The 26062-nt window shown below is 46.7% G+C and overlaps 1 protein-coding gene across 1 annotated transcript in view; it reads right to left on the bottom strand.

The window, feature by feature from the left end:
* LOC146863417 (HEPACAM family member 2-like) overlaps nt 1-25338 on the bottom strand; it is a 210842-nt gene extending 185504 nt beyond the window's left edge. The window contains exon 1 of the mRNA XM_085643372.1: nt 24927-25338. Coding sequence (XP_085499498.1) covers nt 24927-25002 — 76 coding nt within the window. The 5' untranslated portion in view covers nt 25003-25338. The remainder of the gene's footprint in view (nt 1-24926) is intronic.
* Between the last annotated feature and the right edge of the window lie 724 nt (nt 25339-26062).

Here is a 26062-nt window from a genome sequence, read left to right as displayed (position 1 = left end):
CAGTTCATTGCAATTTGGAAGTTGGTTTTGCATAATGAGCACTCTCTGCAAAATACATGGTTATTTAATAACGGAATTTGCTCTCTCAATCTATCTGTGGAGCGCAGCAAGTAGGACTGCCCGCTGCCTTACACATCATAGAGGACGCCCTCTAGACCACAGATGAAGATGGATCCTGCCTCCTACGCTGCCTTCGGCACAGTCAGCTAGCTCCCCTAATATGCACCATGGAGTCCAAATGGGATTCATTGGCAATATCCTTCGCTGGTTCTCCTCCTACCTTTCCATCAGATTGTTCACCTGGGCACCTCAAGGTCACAAAACATTCCTCTCGCCTGTGGAGTTCCCTAGAGTTTCATCTCCTGTCCTCTTCGGCCTCCACATGGATGTTCTTGGTGCTCCACTCACAGCTGCCAGCATCAAGATTCACCAATATGGTGATGATACACAACTCAACTTGAAAGTCTCCTCTGCTTCAGACATTCAATGCATCACACGCGGCCTGCACGTTATCCAGGGACGGATATCCAGGGCCAACCCGAAACTCAACCCAACTAAGACACAATTCGAGTTATTGGCTCAGTGGCATGAACCTTGAAAACCCCACTTTTTACCAAACGCCAAGTCACCTGGATTCACCCTGGACACCAAGGTACACATTGACAAAGAAAAAACAAAGACAGCCTGATACCAGATATGTCTTCTAAAGAAACTCAAACCATTTATTCTTGAAAACTACTTCAGAACTGCTGTTAAGGCCCTTGTATTCCTGCATCTGGATGGTGATAATGCCCTACTCTGTGGCCTCCCAGACCCCACACTAGTGCCCCATAGTGATATCCTACGTATCACAGAACATCTCATCGAAGAACTGATGAAATATGATCACCACCTTCCTGAGTGAACTCTATTGGCTTGCCTTGCTGCCCACACAATTTTCAAAACAAGCTGCACTGCTCCGACATGCCCTCCTGCCCTGTATAGCGGCTCTTAATGAGATACTGGGCTATAGCCCACTAGAGGCCAAAATTCTTTTAGGCGCCCTAACCACACTAGACTCCTTCAGCCACCTACAGAAGACCTGGAAGAAAGACTTGGGACAACCCTCGAACGATGACTGGAGGGCAGCGCTGGCCTCTCCGTGCAAGTCTGCCACTGCCTCCCGGTTCAAACTCAGACAATGGAAATATCTTCACAGGGTACACTACACATGAAACAGGCTACGGAGAAGGGGGCCGGTTGCCGCGCCACATTGCTTATGTTGTGTTACCGAGAAGGGGACCCGCTTCACACAGTCTGGGCATGTCCCAAACTGAACCCATTCTGGACACAGGTGATGAGGACCATGGGGCAGGTGCTGTGCTGGACTTTACCCTGAGGCCCAAAGTTTGCACTCCTTCATATAGCGACGGAGGTAGATACTGATAAAGACCGCATTGCTGTGGCTGGGTCTAGTGGTGGCAAAAAAGACATATCCTGAAAGAGTGAGGAACATCTGCCACTAGAGAAATGGAAGACAACGTTTGACAGAGGCATGTCACTGCAAATCTCAAGGGGAGGTGTCCGCACAAACATTATAAAATATGGGCTACGCGGTGCTGCTATTGGGGTATTGACCTCCATAGACAGGCAGATCCACAAACGGTCTGAGATGAGGAACTCTGGACATACACTATGGGTAGGTCGGATATGGGGGGGATGCTCTCTTGTTATCTTTCAGTGCTGTAGGTTATTATGGTGGCTGGCTGCTTTTTCTACATAGCACTTGTTAAATAAAGTGAGAAAATCAATAAAATTATTATTATTATTCTTATAATAAGGCATATTTTGTAAAGCACATGGCTACGTAAAAAAGGTTTCCCAGCGCTAGCTCAATTGCAGACTGGGTCAATTCAAAGTACAAAGTAAGGAGGGAACCTATTAAAAAGGAGTGAGTCGCAGTCTCGCAGTGTTGCAGGCAAGTCGGTCCAAAGTCTTGGTCCGAGATAAGAGGATGGTCAACCTCCTTGGCAGGATTTTCTAATTCTGGGAGTTATGGCCAGCCTCAAATGGCTGGAGCACAACGGGCATGGGGCGAATACGGAGACACCAATAATCTAAGATAGTTATCCAGTATTTGACAGGCGTTTGTGAAAATAGCGCTATGCCTTAAATTGCACACGCCGCTCAATGGATAGCCAGTGAAAAGTCTCTAACAGACTGGCTGTGAAGGAAAACGTGGGGGGCGAAGAAAGAGATGTGCAGCCACATTTTGCACAGTCTAGAGGCGTTTGAGGGGTAATTTTGCCCCCTCAGGTACAAGACGTTCCCATAGTCCACCCAAGAAATAACTAGGGCCTGGACCGCGGTTCTGTGAGCAGAGTTGGGGTGGTAGTAAAGGAACTCCTTGAGACATTTCAGTATCCCAAAGCAAGTGGCTGCTACCTTGTTAATGAGCTGACTCTGACTGAGTTTATGTTATGTTATGTTAATTTACATTTGTAAAGTGCCAAATCACCAACGGTCTCCAAGCGCTGCAAACCAAAAACCCAGGGATGCCATGATACTTGCAAATAGAGCAAAACTTGGGGTAAGCTTATCCAAACGCCTCAGTAAACAGAATGGTCTTTAGTTTCTTCCTGAATGGGAGGAGAGTCACCTCCCCATGCAGACTCTCTGGGAGCTTGTTCCAAAGCTGGGGAATCACAACCGAGAAGGCTAGTCCCGCTAAGGTTGTTCTATTAAAGCGTGGACAGGCCAACAGGTGTGATTCTGATGAACGAAGACAATGACCAGGCACATAAGGCATCAAACGGTCTTTGAAGTAGCTGGGTGACGCTCCATACTTAGCTTTATGTGCAATGCACGGGCCCTTGAATCTGATCCTCTGCTTAATAGGGAGCCAGTGTAGCTGCTGTAACAAGGGTGTAACATGTGTTTTTCGGCAATTTGAGAATCAATCGTACTGCATCGTTTAGTATCAACTGGATTTTCCCCAGAAGTTTATCGGGGAGTCCTATATACACTGCATTGCCGTAGTCCAGGCATGACAGAATTAAAGCTGACACCACGGTACGCATAGTCGCAAATGGCAGCAAGGGTACAAGTTTCTGTAATTGCCTCATCAATCCCACACAACTTCCCACTACCGCAGCTACCTGCTTATCCATCACTAACTTGTAGTCTAACCTAATACCCAGGCTCTTCACAGCTGGCACCGGTATCGGAGTGGTGCCAAGCTCTTGCGGCCAGAAGAGACTGGACCAGGCGTGAGCCCCTGTAGCGATAGCAAGGACCTCCGTCTTGTCCGGGTTTACTTTGAGCGAGTTCCAAGTCATCCAGTTATTGGTAAACCGAAGGATGTTCTGTACCTTAGGCTGTGCCTGGGCGGAATTATCAATGCAAATGATTAGGTGGGGGTCATCGGCATAATTATATACCTGCCAATCCAGTTTGGCCAATGCTTCTATCAGAGGCTGGAGATAAATATTACAAAGCAAGGGGGACAACGCAGAGCCCTGCGGAACCCCAATTGGCAAGACGCCGTGCCTAGATACACATTCCCCAATTTGGACTTTCTGTGACCGATCCTCTAGGAAGCAGGCTGTCCCAGTAACTCCCAGCCGATGGACACGGGCCACCAATTGTACGTGGTTCACTGTGTCAAATGCGGCTGAGAGGTCCAGTAATATCTTTATGACCCAGCCAGACTCCCAAGTTCAAGTTGGTCGGATTACCCATAGTCACAGGCCACAAGTGGGAGCCCAAAGGGGTGAAGGTCTACCCACCAACAAGACCTCCGTCTTGCCTCGGTTTAACTTTAAGGAGTTAACTCACGTCCATGCTGAAACTTGGGTGAGACAAGAATGCAAGGCCACTGTATTCTGGCTGTCCTTGGATGATAGAGATACCACGATGTGTGTATCGTCTGCATAAGAAAAGAGTGTGAGGCTGCAATTTTCTACTATATCTGCCAATGGTCTGACATATAGGTTAAAAAGCAGAGGGCTCAAAGTGGACCCCTGAGGCACACCCGAGGCTAAATGATGAGGTGTTGACACATGTTGGTTAGTGTGCACCTGAAAGGTGCAATCGTGCAGGGCAGATTTAAGCCTGGATAAAGCAGCGTCCTGTATTTCCATGCTCTCTAATCTTTGTATGAGCATCTTATGATTAACAGTGTCAAATGCTGCACTGAGATCCTACAGGATCAGTGCAGCTACTCCACCCCTGTCCAGCTGCTGCCTCAAGAATTCCATGGCACTAGGGAGCGCCAATTCTGAGCTATGACCTGCTCAAAACGCAGATTGTAAAGGGTGGAGTAAGTCATTAAGTTCTATATGTCTTGTAGGTTGTTGATTTGCATGTTCCTCTAACACCTTGGTGAGATAGGGCAACAAAGAGAGAGGCCTAGAGTTAGTCCTTGTGAGGGGGTCCGCATTAGATCTATTTTGTAAAGGGGTGACCAAAGCCGTATTCCAGATTTTTGGAACCACACCCTCCACCAATAACCGATTTAACAGTTGGGTAATCAGCTCCACAACTTGGTGGGAACGTTTCCCGAGTATATCTGGGGGACACGTATCCAATGGAGATCCTGATTTAGTAGACACATGGATGGCCCTAAAGGATGGCCCATCCAACAGCTGGAAACCCTGCAGCGCACTGCCTACCTTAGGGACACTTGTTTGAGTATTAGCCTCATCCATGTTGGAGAAGGTGGCCACGATATCTGCCACTTTTGTAATAAAAATGTGGGCAAGTTCTTCACACTGTATTTGAGAAAGAGGAGTAACTGGTGTAGTGTTAGTAGGGTCACAAAGGGCTCTCACCACCGGAAAGAGAATCTTAGGGCAGTTTTGGGTTGCAGTAATTTTGCTCTCAAAAACACGGCTTTGGCCTCCGGACAGGTTATATGGTAAGATTTTAAGGCGTTTTTGGTCGATTGTCAAGCGGCCTTCGAAAGGCTGAAGGCCGCCCTGTGCACCGCCCCTGTGCTCCAGGCCCCCGATTACAGTCGGGAATTCGTGGTACAGACAGACGCCTCCGACCACGGCATCGGGGCGGTTCTTTCCCAAGTGAACCCCGAGGGTCACGACCAGCCGGTGGCCTTCATCAGCCGACGTCTCCTGGCCCGAGAACAGCGCTGGAGCACAATCGAGAGGGAGGCCTTCGCAGTGGTGTGGGCCCTCAAGAAGCTCCGGCCCTATCTCTTCGGTACCCACTTCCGGGTACAAACCGACCATAGACCCCTGCAGTGGCTGATGCAGATGCGGGGGGAGAACCCAAAACTATTGCGCTGGTCCATCTCCCTGCAGGGAATGGACTTCACCGTGGAGCACCGACCGGGCCAAGACCACGCCAACGCAGATGGCCTGTCACGCTTCTTCCGCCTCGACGAGGAGAGTCCCCAAGAAGATGGGTGACTCTCCCCGCCTTCAGCTGGGGGGGACGCATGTTGGACAGGCCACACGAAGGGCTTGCTCCCTCCCCGCATGACAGGGCCCAAGCCCCGGCCCGCCAGGCGTGACCCACGAGAATCACCCGCACCCCGTCACCCGACGGAACTCCTGCCCTCGGACCTCCATGTATCACGGGCCCAAGCCACCACCGGCTCCCTCGGCCGGGTCAAGCCGCCATCTTGGGCCCTGCGCCGCGAGGCCGCGTGGCCTCCCCCCGACCCTAACCCTGGGCCTGGCCGGCCCCGACATCCCGGCACCACCATCCACCCAGGAGGTGAGCGGACCACTTGGCAGGTCAATGGGAGAACGAAGCGCCATGGACTCTCCCCCGCCAGGTGACGATCGCCTCCAGCTCCCCCAGGCACCGGCTCCACCCTCCCGCTGGGTGTCTGGACACCTTCATCCCGGACCCTCCGACCTCCAAGTGCGAGGGTCCGGACATCAAAGGGCACCTGCCCTATAACTGGGGCAGCTCCGGAGCAGGAAGGCAGTTGTATCCTGGAGTCGAGAGACACCGAGAGAACTCAGCCTTGACGGACTACTGGCGCTGCCGTAGTCCTATCTTATGAACTATCGTCCTGCCTGCTGGCGCTGCCGCGGCCTTCTGCAACATCCATCCTCGTCGGGACCTGCTGGCGCTGCCGCGGCCCGTTGTAACGACCACCTTCACCGGGACCTGCTGGCGCTGCCGCGGACCGTACCTCGACCATCTTCACTGGGACCTGCTGGCGCTGCCGCGGACCGTGTATCGACCATCTTCACCGGGACCTGCTGGCGCTGCCGCGGCCCGTACCAGCTAGACCACCAAGCTCGAGGATTGTGAGCTACCCACCATACCATCTCAACTACCAGACTGGTAACCAGACTGTCCCGCTACCCCCTTTTCCCATCTTGAGAGACTTGAATCGAGGGGACCCCTGAGTCCAGACCTCCTTGTACCTTGTTATCGTACCTTAAGAAGTGCTTATAAAGAACGCTAACTCATCTCCTTGTGTGGTATCTGTCTGTGGGGGGGAAGTTATTTGTCTGTACGATCGCTGGAGACGGCTCTCCCCGGAGACCTCTCCCCTTGTCCTCGGCCGACCCTCCCGGTCCGTCTAACATAATGCAACATTCCTTCCCAGGCTTCAGACGGGATGCAGGAAAGGTGTTATTAACAAAGAGCTGTCATTTGTGAAATATTAGAAACCATGTTGTCTTTTAATACAGTGCCTAGCTTTCTGTCGTTAAATTAATACATTTTAGTGAAGGGGCATTTTTTCACAACTCTTAAGTGCAAGTGTAGACAGTGCTTTCATTAGAGAAGTTGACATTTTATCGAGCAGTTTAAAGATTAGAAGCTTTTTTTGTATCCCGCCCATATCCAGATACAAGACACGAACCAGGGCTTTTCCAACAGTAACCTCCACTGATGTACTCTCATCGGATGTGGGGGTTGTATGTCGGAACATCATATATAAAATTAGCATTCTGCATAAATATAACTTATAAACATTACTTGCAAACATATCATTCCATTGGCTGTTCATTTTCTATTCTTAACTCCAGTGGCTTTCAAGGGGAGCCAATGAAGGTCCCTCATTGCGCGAGTGCTTCGCTGCTACATGAAGTGTGCCTCTCATGGGAGCGGGGGGTGGTCGATGAGATGCTGCCAAGGGTGTAGCCCCCATATAAGTGGGAGAGGAATAGACTTGATCTTTAAATCTGAATTCTTCTGAGAGAAAAGGTTTCACTTTTTCTGGAGAGGGGGGGAGTATTGGAACCAAGCATCTTTGGTCTTCTTGGCAAAGTGTTCTTTGAGTAGGAGGTTCCAGTCAAGGGGGAACCTCACGGGTTTCACTCCTTCTGTCAGTTGGGGCATGAAGTCCAGTAGTTTTAAGTTGGAGAGCCAGTGTCGCCAAACCAAAGGATTTCATTCTTGGTGAGTTGTATCACCAGGCTGTTTGTTGAAATGCAAAATGCTTTTGAGCCGGGCACTGAATCTCTGTATGTCATTATCAGAGGACATGTTGACATAGGGCCCGATTCACAGAAGTAATCTGAGACAAAATCATAAACTTACTACTTTTGGTGTTCACAGAAGGCATTTAGTAGTAGTAAAGTTAGGATTTTGTCTTAAGTTTGACTTAAGACAAACTTAAGACAGACTTAAGACAGACTTAAGCCAGACTTAAGACAGACTTAAGACAAAGTTAAGACAAACTTAAGACAGACTTAAGACAAACTTAAAACAGACTTAAGACAGACTTAAGACAGACTTAAGCCAGACTTAAGACAGACTTAAGACAAACTTAAGACAGACTTAAGACAAACTTATGACAGACTTAAGACAGACTTAAGACAGACTTAAGACAAAACCCTAACTTTACTACTACTAAATGCCTTCTGTGAATACCAAAAGTAGTAAGTTTAGGATTTTGTCTCGGATTACTTCTGTGAGTCGGGCCCATAGAGTTGGGTGCTGTCAACATACAGGTGCATCTTGATGTTGCTGTCTGCAATAATGTGCTTCAAGGAGTTTCATATGAAGGTTGAAAATGGGTGACAGGATAGAGTGCTAGGGGACTCCACGGGTGACAAGGAGAGTCTGTTGTCCGGTGCTTCCTATGAATGATTTGCTGTCACTTGGTGAAGTAGGATGCAGCAAACACACCAAAGATGAAAGGGAGATGCCTACAATACATCTAACCACTCCCAATTGCTTGGGTAGTATCGCAACCTATCATTCTTTTGCTCACCAGGCCACCTCAGAATAGACCCAGCTATATGCAAATCAGTCTTGACCCTGCTCCAGGAGGCACAGTCCAGCCCGAACTGCCAATACAGGTCCTCTCTGGGGCGCAACACAAGCAACCCAAGACTAGTTTTGCTCTGATTGGGGTTCTTCAGTTGGGTGCAGCTTGATTCCAGTGGCACAACGAGCAAGGGACCCACGTCTGGGCATATCCATGGGCACTTAGAGCATCATATCAAACACACAAAAAGTGACGGGAAGATGCTTGCAATAAGTCTAATTACTAGCAATTGGTCGGTGTAACACTCCAACCCATTGTTTTTTGCCCACCATGCCACCGCAGATTAGACCCATGTTGGAGGGAGGCCCACCGGGTAGTCGGGGAGACTATTCCGGGCACCTTCCTACCGCAAGGTTATAGCCGAGCGCCGCTGAGAAGCCCCCTCGGGGAGGTCCTTCTCCTATGATCGCACTAGGCCCAGTAACACCACCACACAGGACTCAATAGCAGTTGCAAGATTAGATTCTTTATCGGCAGTAACATGGGCAATATTTACAGAGGGATCGAGAGATCCTATCAGAGTCTCAATGTTCGTTAAGAGGATAGGGTAGCGGGACAGTCTCAGTACCAACCAGGTACGGGAGGGCTCGGTGCCAGACCTTGGATGCTGGTCTCAGAGCGGCTCGGACGTGGAGAGCCGCGACGGCGTCTGCAGGGCTCGGATGGTAGTTCCGCTTAGGTCGAGCCGCGACACGGTCAGCAGGGCTCTGGTGGTAGGTCCGCTTCCGTCGAGCCGCGACGAGGTCAGCTGGGCTCAGGTGGTAAGGTTCAACAAGGTCGGGCCGTGACAGCGTCAGCAGGGCCCCAAAGGTTCGTGAAGGTCTTTAAGCACGGTGGAGCCGCGACGTCGTCAGCAGGGCTCATGTGGTGGTTCAGGGTGAGTCTTCTTCCGTAGGGTCAGCCGCGATCCGATCAGCAGGGCTCTTGACTCCAGGATACAACTACTGCCCTGTTGTCGGGTCGCCCCAGATATAGGACGGGAGCCCTTTGATGTCCGGACCCTTGCGCCCGGAGGGGGCGGAGAGGCCGGGTAGGGAGCGGCCAGACGCCCAGCAGGAGAGGCGCCAGGCCCCAGAGAGCTGTGGGGCGGTCACACCCAGGTGTGGAGAGACGGTTGGGGGTCCCATCGATACTGCCCTCTGCCGGGAGTGGGAAGGGCTCACGTGGTATCCCCCGGGCCAGGGGTTGGCGTCTCGATGTCGGGCCTCGCTGGGACCGAGGCCGGGTAGAGCAGGGTCATACAGATGGTCACGTGGAGTGACGTGCAATCCAAGATGGAGGAGTCCCGATGTGCATGGGACATCGTGCGGCTTAGCGCGGGGAAACAGGACCACGCCACGAGGCCGGCTCCCACAACCCAGCTGCATGCATAACAGTCTTGACCCTGCGCCAATAGGAACAGTCCAACTAGAACAACCAAGCCAGGTCGTCTCTGAACCGGAACACAAGCACCCCAAGACTAGTTTAGCTCTGATTGAGGGTCTTCAGTCGAGTGTACCTTTATTCTAGTAGGGCAGTGATCAAGGAACCCACATCTGGGCATAGCCTTGGCCACTTAGGGCATCACATCAAACCCACAAAGGTTGATGGGAGGATGGTTGCAATAAGTTGAACCACTGGCAACTGCTCGGTGTAGCATTCTAACCAATTGTTTTTTTTTGCCCACAATGCCACTGCAGAGTAGACACAGCTATATGCAAATCAGTCTTGACCCTGATCCAATAGGAACAGTCCAGCTTGAACTGCCAGGCCAGGTCTTATCAATACGAGAACACAAATAACCCAGGACCAGTTTTGCTCTGATTGGGGCTCTTCAGTTGGGTGCAGCTTGATTCCAGTGGCACAGTCAGCACGGGGCCCACGTCTGGGCATATCCATGGCCACTTAGGGCATCACATCAAACACACAAAAAATGATGGGAGGAGGGTTGCAATACATCTAATCACTGGCAACTGCTCGGGGTAGCATTCCAACTCCCTGTTGTTTTGCCCACTATGCCACATCAGATTAAACACAGCTGTATGCAAATCAGTCTTGACCCTGCTCCAGTAGGAAGAGTCCAGCCCGAACTGTCAAGCCAGGTCCCCTGGAACCGGAACAGAAGCGACCCAGGACCAGTTTCGGAATTATTGGGCTCTTCAGTCGGATGTAGCTTGATTCCAGTCGCACAGTGAGCCAGCAACCCCTGGCTGGACGTACTGTTGGCCACTGAGGGTGTCATATGAAATACACAAAATCTGATGGGAAGATATTTGTAATAAGTCTAATCATGCAATTGCTCGGGAGAACATAACAATCCATTGTTCTTTTCCTTACTATGCAACCTCAGATTAGACCCAGTTATATGCAAATCAGTCTTGACCCTGCTCCAATAGGAAAAGTCCTACCCAAACTGCCAAGCCAGGTCCTCTCTGACCCGGAACAGAAGCAACCCGGACTGGTGTCACCCTTCAGTTGGGTACAGCTTAGTTCCAGTGGCACACTGAGTAAGGGGCACACATCTGGATATACCCTTACCCACTTAGGGTGTCACATCAAACATATAAAAGGTCATGGAAGGATGCTTGGGTTGCTAGTCTTCTGATGCTCATTATAATCAGTGACAGGAAAAATCAATTAAGCAAGTTCGCTTCCTGGAACAATGCTTGGTTCTTTTTATAGCACTTTGTCAACCCTTGGTACTAGCTTCCGGAAACAAGTAGTACTATAAATACCCACCAGTTATGAAGCAGGGCATGCAACAGTATTTCCATGCCTGGCCTTTGCCTCTGAGTTGAGATCTTAAGGTTGGTGAGGAATAGAAATGGTGTGGGGACTGCTAGACCATTTGGCAAAACAGAAAAGCAAAAAAAGTATCAAAAATGAAAACAAATAAAGTAGGATTGGCAAATCAATAATTAAGTAGAGAAGCAAATACGTGAAATAAAATAAAACACATTGTCTGATCTAATTTCAGTGAAATAAAATCAGTGATTAAATGTTTAACCACATACCTCATGTGAAGTAATAGGGAATAAAAAGCTAGACAGACATTGTTAGTTGATGTGTGATGTTTCTTTTAAACAAAACACAATACAAAATGCACATTTGCCACAACCCAATTCAACCTGACAATAGGGTTTGTATCTGTTACATATTTTATGTTGCATGTCTCTTGGGAGCTCCCTAAATATTGTGGCTTTACTTAGGTGCTCGTTGAGGTATTAAACCATATAAGTCATTATTCATTTGTAATAGTAGAATTATTTATTTTCCTTATCATGCAACAACCTGTATTATATTCTTGTACAAGCCGACAGTAAACTTCCAGCTCAAATATTCAAGTTTTCACTTAAATAGCTGGTGCTTAAGGAAAAATATATTCTTTTTATGCTTTCAAATAAGTGTGCAAGAGAATTGGCACATCATTTCTCCCATCTGACATCATGGACCCGGGGTCTGAAAATAAAAGATTTGGATTGTACAGAGTTGTGTGGCTTCAAGCAAAGCTGCACCAAGGTCACTGTCTCATCAACAGTCCATCTGCAGAGCCAGTTCAGCCTCTTTTTGCAGCTGGGCATTGGACTGAAGAATAGGCACTGGTAGGCATGTGTGGTGATATTTAATTACTGGGACCTCATTACATTAAACATGTGATGCTAAAGATTGAGCATATGGGTATCCATAAAACTACACAGTGTAAAATATTGACTGCTTGCATAATGCTCGCCTTCTGTGTTTTTATTTTCTCTCCTTTGCCATTGATTTGTGCAATTATATCCTTGCATTTAATTAGCACAAAAAGTGGCTTGAAATAAAGCTTTTAAAAATAACGGTGTGGATTCCTTGTGTGTGCACACTTGTGGTTGTGCCAGAACTCACAACAATATATCAAAATGCCTGACAGTCTCTGGCAAGTGGGCTACATGGCCACACAGCATTATCTGAAGGCAAGATGGCTGAGCTGCAGAGCCACATTTAGTACATTGCTTTTGTTTAAGCTGGTGAGTTGGATCATAGAGTGAGGCCCAAAAAGAAATCTACCTCATCGGGTTCACAATCCTTGTTTTGGAAAAGATGATAGCAAATTAAAAAGGATTTTGCATCACCTGCAATTCAAAAACTCCCTGCAACTTTATAAGTATGTTTGCGTAGCGTGCATCTTCAGCGCCATCTGAAAAGCTTGCACTACATGTGGACCTCTTAGGAAAGTGTGTTTGAAAAGCTCCACTTCTTTTACGCAGGTTCAGTTCATTGCAATTTGGAAGTTGGTTTTGCATAATGAGCACTCTCTGCAAAATACATGGTTATTTAATAACGGAATTTGCTCTCTCAATCTATCTGTGGAGCGCAGCAAGTAGGACTGCCCGCTGCCTTACACATCATAGAGGACGCCCTCTAGACCACAGATGAAGATGGATCCTGCCTCCTACGCTGCCTTCGGCACAGTCAGCTAGCTCCCCTAATATGCACCATGGAGTCCAAATGGGATTCATTGGCAATATCCTTCGCTGGTTCTCCTCCTACCTTTCCATCAGATTGTTCACCTGGGCACCTCAAGGTCACAAAACATTCCTCTCGCCTGTGGAGTTCCCTAGAGTTTCATCTCCTGTCCTCTTCGGCCTCCACATGGATGTTCTTGGTGCTCCACTCACAGCTGCCAGCATCAAGATTCACCAATATGGTGATGATACACAACTCAACTTGAAAGTCTCCTCTGCTTCAGACATTCAATGCATCACACGCGGCCTGCACGTTATCCAGGGACGGATATCCAGGGCCAACCCGAAACTCAACCCAACTAAGACACAATTCGAGTTATTGGCTCAGTGGCATGAACCTTGAAAACCCCACTTTTTACCAAACGCCAAGTCACCTGGATTCACCCTGGACACCAAGGTACACATTGACAAAGAAAAAACAAAGACAGCCTGATACCAGATATGTCTTCTAAAGAAACTCAAACCATTTATTGTTGAAAACTACTTCAGAACTGCTGTTAAGGCCCTTGTATTCCTGCATCTGGATGGTGATAATGCCCTACTCTGTGGCCTCCCAGACCCCACACTAGTGCCCCATAGTGATATCCTACGTATCACAGAACATCTCATCGAAGAACTGATGAAATATGATCACCACCTTCCTGAGTGAACTCTATTGGCTTGCCTTGCTGCCCACACAATTTTCAAAACAAGCCGCACTGCTCCGACATGCCCTCCTGCCCTGTATAGCGGCTCTTAATGAGATACTGGGCTATAGCCCACTAGAGGCCAAAATTCTTTTAGGCGCCCTAACCACACTAGACTCCTTCAGCCACCTACAGAAGACCTGGAAGAAAGACTTGGGACAACCCTCGAACGATGACTGGAGGGCAGCGCTGGCCTCTCCGTGCAAGTCTGCCACTGCCTCCCGGTTCAAACTCAGACAATGGAAATATCTTCACAGGGTACACTACACATGAAACAGGCTACGGAGAAGGGGGCCGGTTGCCGCGCCACATTGCTTATGTTGTGTTACCGAGAAGGGGACCCGCTTCACACAGTCTGGGCATGTCCCAAACTGAACCCATTCTGGACACAGGTGATGAGGACCATGGGGCAGGTGCTGTGCTGGACTTTACCCTGAGGCCCAAAGTTTGCACTCCTTCATATAGCGACGGAGGTAGATACTGATAAAGACCGCATTGCTGTGGCTGGGTCTAGTGGTGGCAAAAAAGACATATCCTGAAAGAGTGAGGAACATCTGCCACTAGAGAAATGGAAGACAACGTTTGACAGAGGCATGTCACTGCAAATCTCAAGGGGAGGTGTCCGCACAAACATTATAAAATATGGGCTACGCGGTGCTGCTATTGGGGTATTGACCTCCATAGACAGGCAGATCCACAAACGGTCTGAGATGAGGAACTCTGGACATACACTATGGGTAGGTCGGATATGGGGGGGATGCTCTCTTGTTATCTTTCAGTGCTGTAGGTTATTATGGTGGCTGGCTGCTTTTTCTACATAGCACTTGTTAAATAAAGTGAGAAAATCAATAAAATTATTATTATTATTCTTATAATAAGGCATATTTTGTAAAGCACATGGCTACGTAAAAAAGGTTTCCCAGCGCTAGCTCAATTGCAGACTGGGTCAATTCAAAGTACAAAGTAAGGAGGGAACCTATTAAAAAGGAGTGAGTCGCAGTCTCGCAGTGTTGCAGGCAAGTCGGTCCAAAGTCTTGGTCCGAGATAAGAGGATGGTCAACCTCCTTGGCAGGATTTTCTAATTCTGGGAGTTATGGCCAGCCTCAAATGGCTGGAGCACAACGGGCATGGGGCGAATACGGAGACACCAATAATCTAAGATAGTTATCCAGTATTTGACAGGCGTTTGTGAAAATAGCGCTATGCCTTAAATTGCACACGCCGCTCAATGGATAGCCAGTGAAAAGTCTCTAACAGACTGGCTGTGAAGGAAAACGTGGGGGGCGAAGAAAGAGATGTGCAGCCACATTTTGCACAGTCTAGAGGCGTTTGAGGGGTAATTTTGCCCCCTCAGGTACAAGACGTTCCCATAGTCCACCCAAGAAATAACTAGGGCCTGGACCGCGGTTCTGTGAGCAGAGTTGGGGTGGTAGTAAAGGAACTTCTTGAGACATTTCAGTATCCCAAAGCAAGTGGCTGCTACCTTGTTAATGAGCTGACTCTGACTGAGTTTATGTTATGTTATGTTAATTTACATTTGTAAAGTGCCAAATCACCAACGGTCTCCAAGCGCTGCAAACCAAAAACCCAGGGATGCCATGATACTTGCAAATAGAGCAAAACTTGGGGTAAGCTTATCCAAACGCCTCAGTAAACAGAATGGTCTTTAGTTTCTTCCTGAATGGGAGGAGAGTCACCTCCCCATGCAGACTCTCTGGGAGCTTGTTCCAAAGCTGGGGAATCACAACCGAGAAGGCTAGTCCCGCTAAGGTTGTTCTATTAAAGCGTGGACAGGCCAACAGGTGTGATTCTGATGAACGAAGACAATGACCAGGCACATAAGGCATCAAACGGTCTTTGAAGTAGCTGGGTGACGCTCCATACTTAGCTTTATGTGCAATGCACGGGCCCTTGAATCTGATCCTCTGCTTAATAGGGAGCCAGTGTAGCTGCTGTAACAAGGGTGTAACATGTGTTTTTCGGCAATTTGAGAATCAATCGTACTGCATCGTTTAGTATCAACTGGATTTTCCCCAGAAGTTTATCGGGGAGTCCTATCTACACTGCATTGCCGTAGTCCAGGCATGACAGAATTAAAGCTGACACCACGGTACGCATAGTCGCAAATGGCAGCAAGGGTACAAGTTTCTGTAATTGCCTCATCAATCCCACACAACTTCCCACTACCGCAGCTACCTGCTTATCCATCACTAACTTGTAGTCTAACCTAATACCCAGGCTCTTCACAGCTGGCACCGGTATCGGAGTGGTGCCAAGCTCTTGCGGCCAGAAGAGACTGGACCAGGCGTGAGCCCCTGTAGCGATAGCAAGGACCTCCGTCTTGTCCGGGTTTACTTTGAGCGAGTTCCAAGTCATCCAGTTATTGGTAAACCGAAGGATGTTCTGTACCTTAGGCTGTGCCTGGGCGGAATTATCAATGCAAATGATTAGGTGGGGGTCATCGGCATAATTATATACCTGCCAATCCAGTTTGGCCAATGCTTCTATCAGAGGCTGGAGATAAATATTACAAAGCAAGGGGGACAACGCAGAGCCCTGCGGAACCCCAATTGGCAAGACGCCGTGCCTAGATACACATTCCCCAATTTGGACTTTCTGTGACCGATCCTCTAGGAAGGAGGCTGTCCCAGTAACTCCCAGCCGATGGACACGGGCCACCAATTGTACGTGGTTCACTGTGTCAAATGCGGCTGAGAGGTCCAGTAATATCTTTATGACCCAGCCAGACTCCCAAGTTCAAGTTGGTCGGATTACCCATAGTCACAGGCCACAAGTGGGAGCCCAAAGGGGTGAAGGTCTACCCACCAACAAGACCTCCGTCTTGCCTCGGTTTAACTTTAAGGAGTTAACTCACGTCCATGCTGAAACTTGGGTGAGACAAGAATGCAAGGCCACTGTATTCTGGCTGTCCTTGGATGATAGAGATACCACGATGTGTGTATCGTCTGCATAAGAAAAGAGTGTGAGGCTGCAATTTTCTACTATATCTGCCAATGGTCTGACATATAGGTTAAAAAGCAGAGGGCTCAAAGTGGACCCCTGAGGCACACCCGAGGCTAAATGATGAGGTGTTGACACATGTTGGTTAGTGTGCACCTGAAAGGTGCAATCGTGCAGGGCAGATTTAAGCCTGGATAAAGCAGCGTCCTGTATTTCCATGCTCTCTAATCTTTGTATGAGCATCTTATGATTAACAGTGTCAAATGCTGCACTGAGATCCTACAGGATCAGTGCAGCTACTCCACCCCTGTCCAGCTGCTGCCTCAAGAATTCCATGGCACTAGGGAGCGCCAATTCTGTGCTATGACCCGCTCAAAACACAGATTGTGAAGGGTGGAGTAAGTCATGAAGTTCTATATGTCTTGTAGGTTGTTGATTTGCATGTTCCTCTAACACCTTGGTGAGATAGGGCAACAAAGAGAGAGGCCTAGAGTTAGTCCTTGTGAGGGGGTCCGCATTAGATCTATTTTGTAAAGGGGTGACCAAAGCCGTATTCCAGATTTTTGGAACCACACCCTCCACCAATAACCGATTTAACAGTTGGGTAATCAGCTCCACAACTTGGTGGGAACGTTTCCCGAGTATATCTGGGGGACACGTATCCAATGGAGATCCTGATTTAGTAGACACATGGATGGCCCTAAAGGATGGCCCATCCAACAGCTGGAAACCCTGCAGCGCACTGCCTACCTTAGGGACACTTGTTTGAGTATTAGCCTCATCCATGTTGGAGAAGGTGGCCACGATATCTGCCACTTTTGTAATAAAAATGTGGGCAAGTTCTTCACACTGTATTTGAGAAAGAGGAGTAACTGGTGTAGTGTTAGTAGGGTCACAAAGGGCTCTCACCACCGGAAAGAGAATCTTAGGGCAGTTTTGGGTTGCAGTAATTTTGCTCTCAAAAACACGGCTTTGGCCTCCGGACAGGTTATATGGTAAGATTTTAAGGCGTTTTTGGTTTACTTTATCTTTGTTGTTATAACTTTTACATTATACTCTCTCTTGATATTAACATAACTAAAGTCATTATACGATGGGGCTGGGGTGCTTTTTAGTGGTCATAGGTGTTGAGGTGTCCAATGAGGACTTAGGCCAATTATCAGTTCTCAATGTATCTAGCACCACTGATTTACATAGCAGAGGGGGATGAGCCTCCAGAGTAACATTCCACACAAGAACATCCAATTTTGCCCAACTCCCACTAGAGGAGACAGAATACGTTTCCCGACTGTGTATCTTTGCGTCCAATAAAAACGGCAGAGGCAGATCTGTCTGTGCATTTCTTAAGTTTGTAACTACCGGATCCAGCAGATGTTCATCTTTGTGAGTGGGGGATTATTGATCACCTGGATGTCTCAGGACAGGAAGTCATCTATCAAAGAAGTAGCACTGTTACAGGTTTCGTCCTCCAGATGTGTATTGAGATCTCTGATAATGGTGAAGTTAGCATATTTAAGAATAACTGGAGCAAGCCAATCAATGATGCAAGTTCACCAATTACCAACAGTACCAGGAGGACGATAGGTTAGAGCTCCAGACATCGTAAACCTGTTTGATGGAAATATGGAGGAAAGGAGTGCTTCGCACACTGTTGTCCCAAAAAACCCAGTCCCACCCAAAATAAACAGCTGCATCATTTACATAGCCATGAGGAGCAGCACCCCCACTTGCCTTGCAGACAAGTTGACCATCTCTGGTTGTTGTCGGCACACCCACAGCCAGGACACCCTTCTACTGTAGACTAAGACTTGTAAAAAAGAACAAGACAGGAGGCCTTTTTCCATTTATGCTCCAGGACCTGGAAGACCATCCTTGTATCCATCAGGACCAGCCAAGCTGCTCCAGCTTCGGAAAGAGTTGAAGACTCGCCTCTATAAATAACACTACATCACAATGCGTGAACCAACCAGAACCCAGCTACTTCTCCTATTACTTGACTTTATGCTTGTCTTTGACTATGTACAGTGCTCCACTGCCTTTTGTTTAGGTGCATGCAATAGAAATACCATATACATATAAACTCACATACATTATATGTGACAGCTAGAAATAATGGGTAAACTTTGCTAAAACTTTGCATCAGGCTTGTGTCACAAAAATGACGCAAACCCAGCACAAAGTGTTGTGTTGGGCATTATTCTCCTTGCAGATTGTGAAGTGCATTGGAAAATTACCTAAAGTGACCCAAAGTAGTGCTATTCACTACTTTGTGCTACTTTGCATCAAGCGCGTATACCATGTGCGGTATATGGGCATTCTTCATGCATCCACCCAGGCGTTTTGATACAAATCCAAATCCTACTAACATTTGTAGATAGGAATTGGAACCAAAACATGAAGCTTTCTGAAGGAATTCATACCAATAGAGTCATGTGTAACTTTCTCCACGGTTTTAAAACTTTGCACAAGTGCTGCGCAGTGTGTGTTGCACATGGCAGGCTCTCTTAGATATCGTAGATATGGTGTTGTTTCTCTCTCTCCTTTTGATGCGATGGAGTGCAGTAACTGTGGTTGCTGTGTTGTGCCAAAAAGTAGTAAATTTGCCCCAATATGTCTTCAAACTGGGGGGCAGATGCAGTAACTTTTGTTGCTGTGCAGCGCAGGAATCAAAGTGCTGCGCTGCATTCCATCAATAGAAAAGAAAAACAGCACCATATATACAAAGACATAGCACTGGTTTTTCTCTCCCCTGGTGCTGTTGCACTCTTTGGTTGCCGTTTTCCAGTGCAGTCACCCTTGCACCACCGTGTGAAAGTGTTCTGTCAAGCACGGGTTTTGAACTGGAAGAGGACCCTTCCACTGCAGAAAGTATCCTCTATTACTTTTCCCACTTTATACGTGTGCTGCACATTGCAATGTTTGTAGATACGGATTTGCATCACATGTGGCCTGCATGAGAACTCCCATGCACCGCCCATGGAAGGCCAGCTTGACACTAAACCTTACTTGGGCAACCTTCGACTGTAAATGAGGATTTGTAAATTCTATGTGTGCTGCAGAATGCAGCATGCATAGAAGTTGCAACTCGTCATTATGTAATGATTGTTTATGTGCAGGAAGAGACACCGTCCTGCACATGAACATTCACAAATGGCTATTTGCTCTTTCTATGTGTGCCGCAGAATGCAGCACACATAGAAACAGCAAAAACAAGGAGAAATTAATCATTTCTCCCCGTTGCGCCAGGTTTTCCCTGGTCTTATTTTTGGCACTGCCCAATATTTAGGCCAGCCTTGAAAATAGGGGGCAGCGTAAAAAAGTAATGGGTGTTGCGGTGGAACGCCCACAGCAACACCCATTGCCCCCCCTTTCACGCTAAGTGCTGTGTGAATAGGAGTATTATTTACAAGGCAGCATTAAACCACGTTAAGTGGCTTAACACCGCCTTGTAAATAAGGCAAAGGGGTTCTCACCACCAGAACGTCAAAAAAGTGACGTTCTGGTAGCGATAACCCCTTGCAAATATTCCCTATAATCTGCAAGGCACCGACCTAATTCTGGCTCTGCTCTGTGCCATAAGGGGACAGATACAGTCTCTAGATCCTTCCACATCAGGGTCCCAAGTGCAACAGAGTGCAGAGTTGTTGTGAGCCATGTGTGAGTCCACCATCACTGCAGCAGCAGCTGCAACAAGTGCAGTCTTAGGGTACGGCGACATGGGTTCTGGCAGGAATGCAATTTCCCCCGAACTTCTGGTGAACTAACAGGTCAACCAATGGAGGCAGGGCTAACACTTCAACCAATGGGGAGTTGCTATCCTTAGTACAAGAGAAAGTGATACAGTGCCAGGTTTGGTGGCTTGCAAGGCGCAGCATACCTCTGTGCTGACATTTGCCTTCCCAAAAGGGAAACATTTCAGTACCTAGGACTTCCAACTCCTACTGGACCAAGTCTAAGGCATTTCTCTCTTACTTACTGTTGCAATTCACAAGATCATCTTTGAAGCAATGCTCATGTCGGTGACCTATGAACTATTTTCTTGGTTTAGCTCCAGACCCACAGACCTACAGAACATTGAATCTGCATACAATGGACCTGATTCACAAATGCAATCATAGATGTATAGACTTCCTCAGGTGTATATTTACTATTTCCCTGGTGCATATTTAAATTTTTTTGCTATTCACCATTTCTGAGTGTAGATTTATACCTAAGGGTAGACATATGTCTCCACTACCTGGTGGTGCATCTGAAAACAGGTTTTTTTTTAATGGGGAGAGAATGTGGCCTAACGGCAAGGGCGGTCGACCTCGGAGCTGGGGAACCGGGTTCAAGTCTTGGCAGGGACGCTCAACATTCTGTGATTCTGGACAAATCACTTAATCTCCCCGTGCCTCACAAAAATGAATGTGTCCGTCTGTAATGCAACTGGTGTTCATGTAAAGTGCTCTGATACCTTTGGGTCTAATTCGCGCTATATAAAACGCCACAAAAAAAAAAAAATTTACTACGAGTACATTTTCACAAGTAGGGCAAGATCTCCGCTACTGACAGAGGTCTCCCTATGGGAATGTAGAGGAAAAAATATTAACGTTTGTAAATTGTTAAAAAAAAAATCATAATATAAACTGCAAATATAAATTAATAAAAAATATTTGTTAGTAACCCAGAGCTAACAAAATAAAATGCTACAGTACAGTAACTAATCCTATTAAATGTGTTTTAAAACTCATTGAAAATAAGTTAAAATATAAATACATTTTCTGCAGAATAATTAAAAGAACATTTAACCCACAAAGTAACTTAATTATCTTTATTTAATATGTATTAAATGTTGGTATGGTTTGACTTTTTGAATTATTTAAAACGTTAAAATTGTTAATTATGTTAAGTTTATCATTCAATTTTAAAATAACTAAGTAATTATTTAATACTGGTTTAGATCTTTTTAATGTTAAAGAAAATATGTGTTTTAAAAAGACGATTTTTTAAAATGTATTTAACGTTAGTTCTGTTGGGGTGTTATTTGAAGCGCCTTGCCTCATTTATTTCCTATGGGAGAGTCCTGAAATACCTTTGGGTGGCTGTGTGCTTAAATTACTCGAAGGCTTGGCTGGAGTACGCTTTATTACTATTTTAAGACCTTTTTGGCTGTAGGAACTGTATTGTTGTCATTTGTGAATAGCAATGTGTGTACTATTTTTGGGTGGGCGGGTGTTTGTTTTTGCATGTGCCTTGCTAAATCCCTCCTTACCCTAACGTACCCTAAAACCAACCCATTTAGGGGTAAGTATTCCCAATTTTTCAAGCCACTCCCCCAGTTTCATGCACAATTTGTGTGCGAAGTTCTCATCAGCCAGGTCAGATACCTCAGCACTGTATTTTGTAGTATGTGACTAGTTATCCGTAGTACCACCAAACATACTACAATGCACTCCATTAACCAGGCCATGATGTGTCTCTTGATAATCCTGCTCCTGGTTGTAAGAGGTGGCATTTAGAAGACGCTGTTATATGAATACATTTAGCCTCCTGGTTCTGCCAGCTCACTGGACTACAGCAGGTAACATAGCATAACAAAACAGAGCATAGCATAACATAATATAACATAACATACCATAAAACACAACATAGCACACAACATAACACACAACACAACACATATTTGTAACGTTCCCTCTGAATGGTATATTGGCGCTGAATAACCGATGTTTATTGTACGGCTAGGTCTTTGAGTCCATGGCCTCTGGTTTCACTCCCAGGAGGTCTCAACATTTCATCCATGTGAGGCTGATGAAATGAGTGCTCTTCAGTTGGAAAACAGTTGGAAAACAAATGAAGCTGTACATTAGACATGTGCTATGTTTAAAATGCCCCTGTAGCTCTTATGCTACATATAGGTGCACTTCTGAGGTCGTGTTACAGATGTTTTGCCCTCCTGTAAAGACCAGGTAAAGCTATTTGCACTATTTTTCAAATTCTATAATATGGAACTGTGCAAAGAAATATTGCACTAGTTTATATTACAGTAAGGCTTTTAAATATAGTCCAATATTTCCCATTTGAAAATTGGAAACAATTTATTTCTTTGCATCTTACTGGCTAAACACAGCTTAAAAGTTCAATCACCTTGAGCCATGCTTTCTTTATAGACAATTTTACAAGAGGTTCATAAAGTTATACTCAATCCTAATCGGCTGGATTATAGGTTTCAAATCAGATCGAATGATTAAAAATACTATTTATAATTAATTTCTTCCCCCTTTGCCAGTCAATAGTTGTTCACCGTATAATTCTCGCAGGCAAGAAAGGGGAAAAATCTATTTATAAGGTATGACTTACTTTATGTTTTTACTAATACCCAATCTGCACGCTTCCTCAAATGTATCAAGCAAGCTTTTCGTGTGCTAAACTGCATTAGAACATTGGAATGTTGTGAGCTCCATTGAAGACAATGGAGTGCTCCCTGCTTCTACGGGCCGGTAAAGGCCCGCAGAGCAACATTCCAATGTTTTAAAAAGGTCTCTCGGAGCTCGAGGGGATTTAAATCCCCTCGTGCTCCGAGAGGCCTTTGTTTTATTTGTTAGAACATTTTGCCCTCTAGTGGCAGAATGTTATAATAGCCTTGTAGCCCTTCGTAGCAGGGCTAAACTGGCTATTAAAGTCCCGTTCCCTTGTTAAAGTCCCTCGCCTTCGGCTCGGGTCTTTGATGCGGGAGCGGGCCTTTAAGAGCCAGTATAGCCCGCTACGGTGGGCTATAAGGCTAAATTACAGCACATTCTTTAAACTAACCCTGTTCCAGGTATATTTGAGAACGAGCATTTTTGTTAAAAATGCCTCATATTTTCCTGTTTGCTCTACCTTTTTTCCTCCTCTCGCTGTTTCCGTAGTTTGCCCGAATCTTGATTGAATTAGGCCCCCAGAACTTTAGCGTCTGGATACCCAGAGGCTGATAAGCCGCTATACAAGTATTGTTTGATTGATTGATTGATCCTTGACTCCTTCAACTCACAGCATCAAATTTGTACCAACCTGCTGATATCAACTCAACACATGCAGGATTCTCACTTTTCTACTTTTTCATTCGAATATGGCCATGATCATGAGTGGTGGAATTACACCCAGAGCAATAACTAAGGCTTCAATCTGCCACCCATGAGTCCGAGCACTCCTGGCCCTGAAATGATCAGCTCCCTAAATTCGGGATCCAATCATTCAGACCCTGATATAAGCTGCAGAGGCTGTGGGCAGGAGCACAGATACCCCCACCCGACCTCTGCAGCACCATGGGAGGAGCACAAAGCACTTCCCTGGACAGACTCACCATCCCCACATCAAACAGAGCCCCCTGAACCCACCCCCAAACTGCACCAAAAAGCTGCACACTCATAGGGCAGAGGTTCCTTGGGTCTTCTTTCCTACTATTTTAGGGCCTGATTTAGATTTCGGCAGATGGGTTACTCCGTAACAATGGTGATGGATATCCCATCCACCAATGGTGATGGATATCCCATCCACCAATGGTGATGGATATCCCATCCACCAATGGTGATGGATATCCCATCCACCAATGGTGATGGATATCCCATCCACCAATGGTGATGGATACCCCATCCACCAATGGTGATAGATACCCCATCCGCCAACGGTGATGGATATCCCATCCACCAATGGTGACGGATATCCCATCCACCAATGGTGATGGATATCCCATCTACCAATGGTGATAGATATCCCATGATATCCCATCCACCAACAGTGACGGATATCCCATCCGCCAATGGTGATGGATACCCCATCCACCAATGGTGATAGATATCGCATCCGACAATGGTGACGGATATCGCATCCTCCAATGGTGACGGATATCGCATCCGCCAATGGTGACGGATATCCCGTCTGCTAAAATATAAATCCCATTATTTCCAATGGAGTTTATATTTTGGCAGATGGCTTATCCGTCACCGTTGTGATGGAGTAACCCGTCTGCCCAGATGTGAACCTTAGTGTTAGGTGTAGGATACAAGTGGCTAATCCCCTACTTGCCAATCCATGGCACAAAAGTTCTAGTCCTGTCTTTGCCAAGTGATTAAAGGGAGTGATCCCGGCCAAGCCAGGCCATACTCTTCTGCATCAGTTGCTTTATATGGTTGAACTGCAAGTGCTTAGTAAGCAGCTAAACAGAAGTATTAAGCACTGGACTAAAAGTGAATATGTACAGTCCTATTGCTCTGGTGATATGAGCTGTTTAATGACGAAGAGGTATCCTTCAATCAGCTAATGGGCTCCACTTTATTTTTGCACAGTACGCCCTCAAATATGCAACTTACTTCTGCTCAATGTGCATCATTTTCAGTGCAGATCCCCTGAACACCCAGCTGGATTTTACTCTTTGAGTCCACCCTGCTGGTGAGCCCTTCAGTGGTTCACGCGACCAGGTAACCACGGCCCTCAACCCAACCGCAATCCGTGCAGAAGAGGAGAGACAACACAACTCTACTGTGCTGGCCATGATGGTACTCAACATCAACCCAAGAGGATGAATTCAAATGAAGTACTCACCAGTGAAGAATGCCAGAAAACAAAGACAGGCGTGGAGGAACGGTCTGCACCCCTCCCCTCCAGCTGCACCAGGCATGGTGCCCGCTAACCCTCTCCTATGGATCCAGTCCCCGCATCACCCTGTGAGCAGGGGGTGTCTGCTGCCTGGGGCCTCTGCACTGCCTGCCAATCTCTACTGGTGAATGTGCGAGTGTTTTCAGGTTACCGTCTGGTGGGGTGGGGTGTGGGGGTGGTCTTGTTACGCGCTGATGTGATTTCCTCTTCACCACAGGCAGAACGGTGAAGTAGCTGCTGGAGAAAGAGGGGGCTCGTGGAGGCGCACACAGGTGGCCGAGGCACACAACCATTACCACTTCTTAGTTCAGCCGCAAGCTTCAAGGTTGTATTAGAGGTTTAGATCTTACAAGGAGATCTACAATATATAAAATTACATCGATTAATACAACTTTAAAAAGAACCAAAAAACCGTAAAACATTTTACAACACATTAATTCATTAACTGGGCGATTTATCCTCCCCATTGCAGCTTTTGCTGTTGTAATACCATATTTTTTAAAAAGTGTTTTTTTTTAAATCGCTGTTGGTAAACGTTTAAAGCGGGAGAAACAAATAAAACATGTTCAATGGTTCGTACATCATTATAACAAAAGGGGCATATTCCCTCCTCCCAAACTACGGTAAGCATTTCAACCTACAGAGCATTCGACACCTCCGCACCCGTGTCCCCGCTCACACGCACTTGAGGCGCCGCTGTCTGACGTGATTGAATGATACAATGGAAACAGGGACTTGTGTTCAGCCTGCACAAACAACTGCACGCTTCTCGAGCTCTGATTCATCCTTGGTGTTCGCACGTCTGCTTACTCACATGCAATATACCTGCCCCTGATGATGCATGAAGGGCAGGAGAACGCGTGCCTGGAGTGTGGAGTGGGTGGTGCAAACCAGATATGACCTGTAAAGTTTCTGCACGCCCACATTTTTCCCAACCAGTTAGAAATGCGCTGCTGTTAGGTGAAACTAGCGGGCAAAAAGGTGGGGATTTTCTTCATAGAGCAAGAGGAGAAAAAAAACTAAAGTGAACAAGAGAAGTTGCACACGTCACACATGTATTCGTCATCTATGTACAATTACTC

The sequence above is a fragment of the Triturus cristatus genome, chromosome 2_2 (genome assembly GCF_964204655.1).
Source record: "Triturus cristatus chromosome 2_2, aTriCri1.1, whole genome shotgun sequence".
Lineage (NCBI taxonomy): Eukaryota > Metazoa > Chordata > Amphibia > Caudata > Salamandridae > Triturus > Triturus cristatus.
Note: the sequence above shows the minus strand (reverse complement) of the source record. Positions and strands in the feature narration are given on the sequence as shown.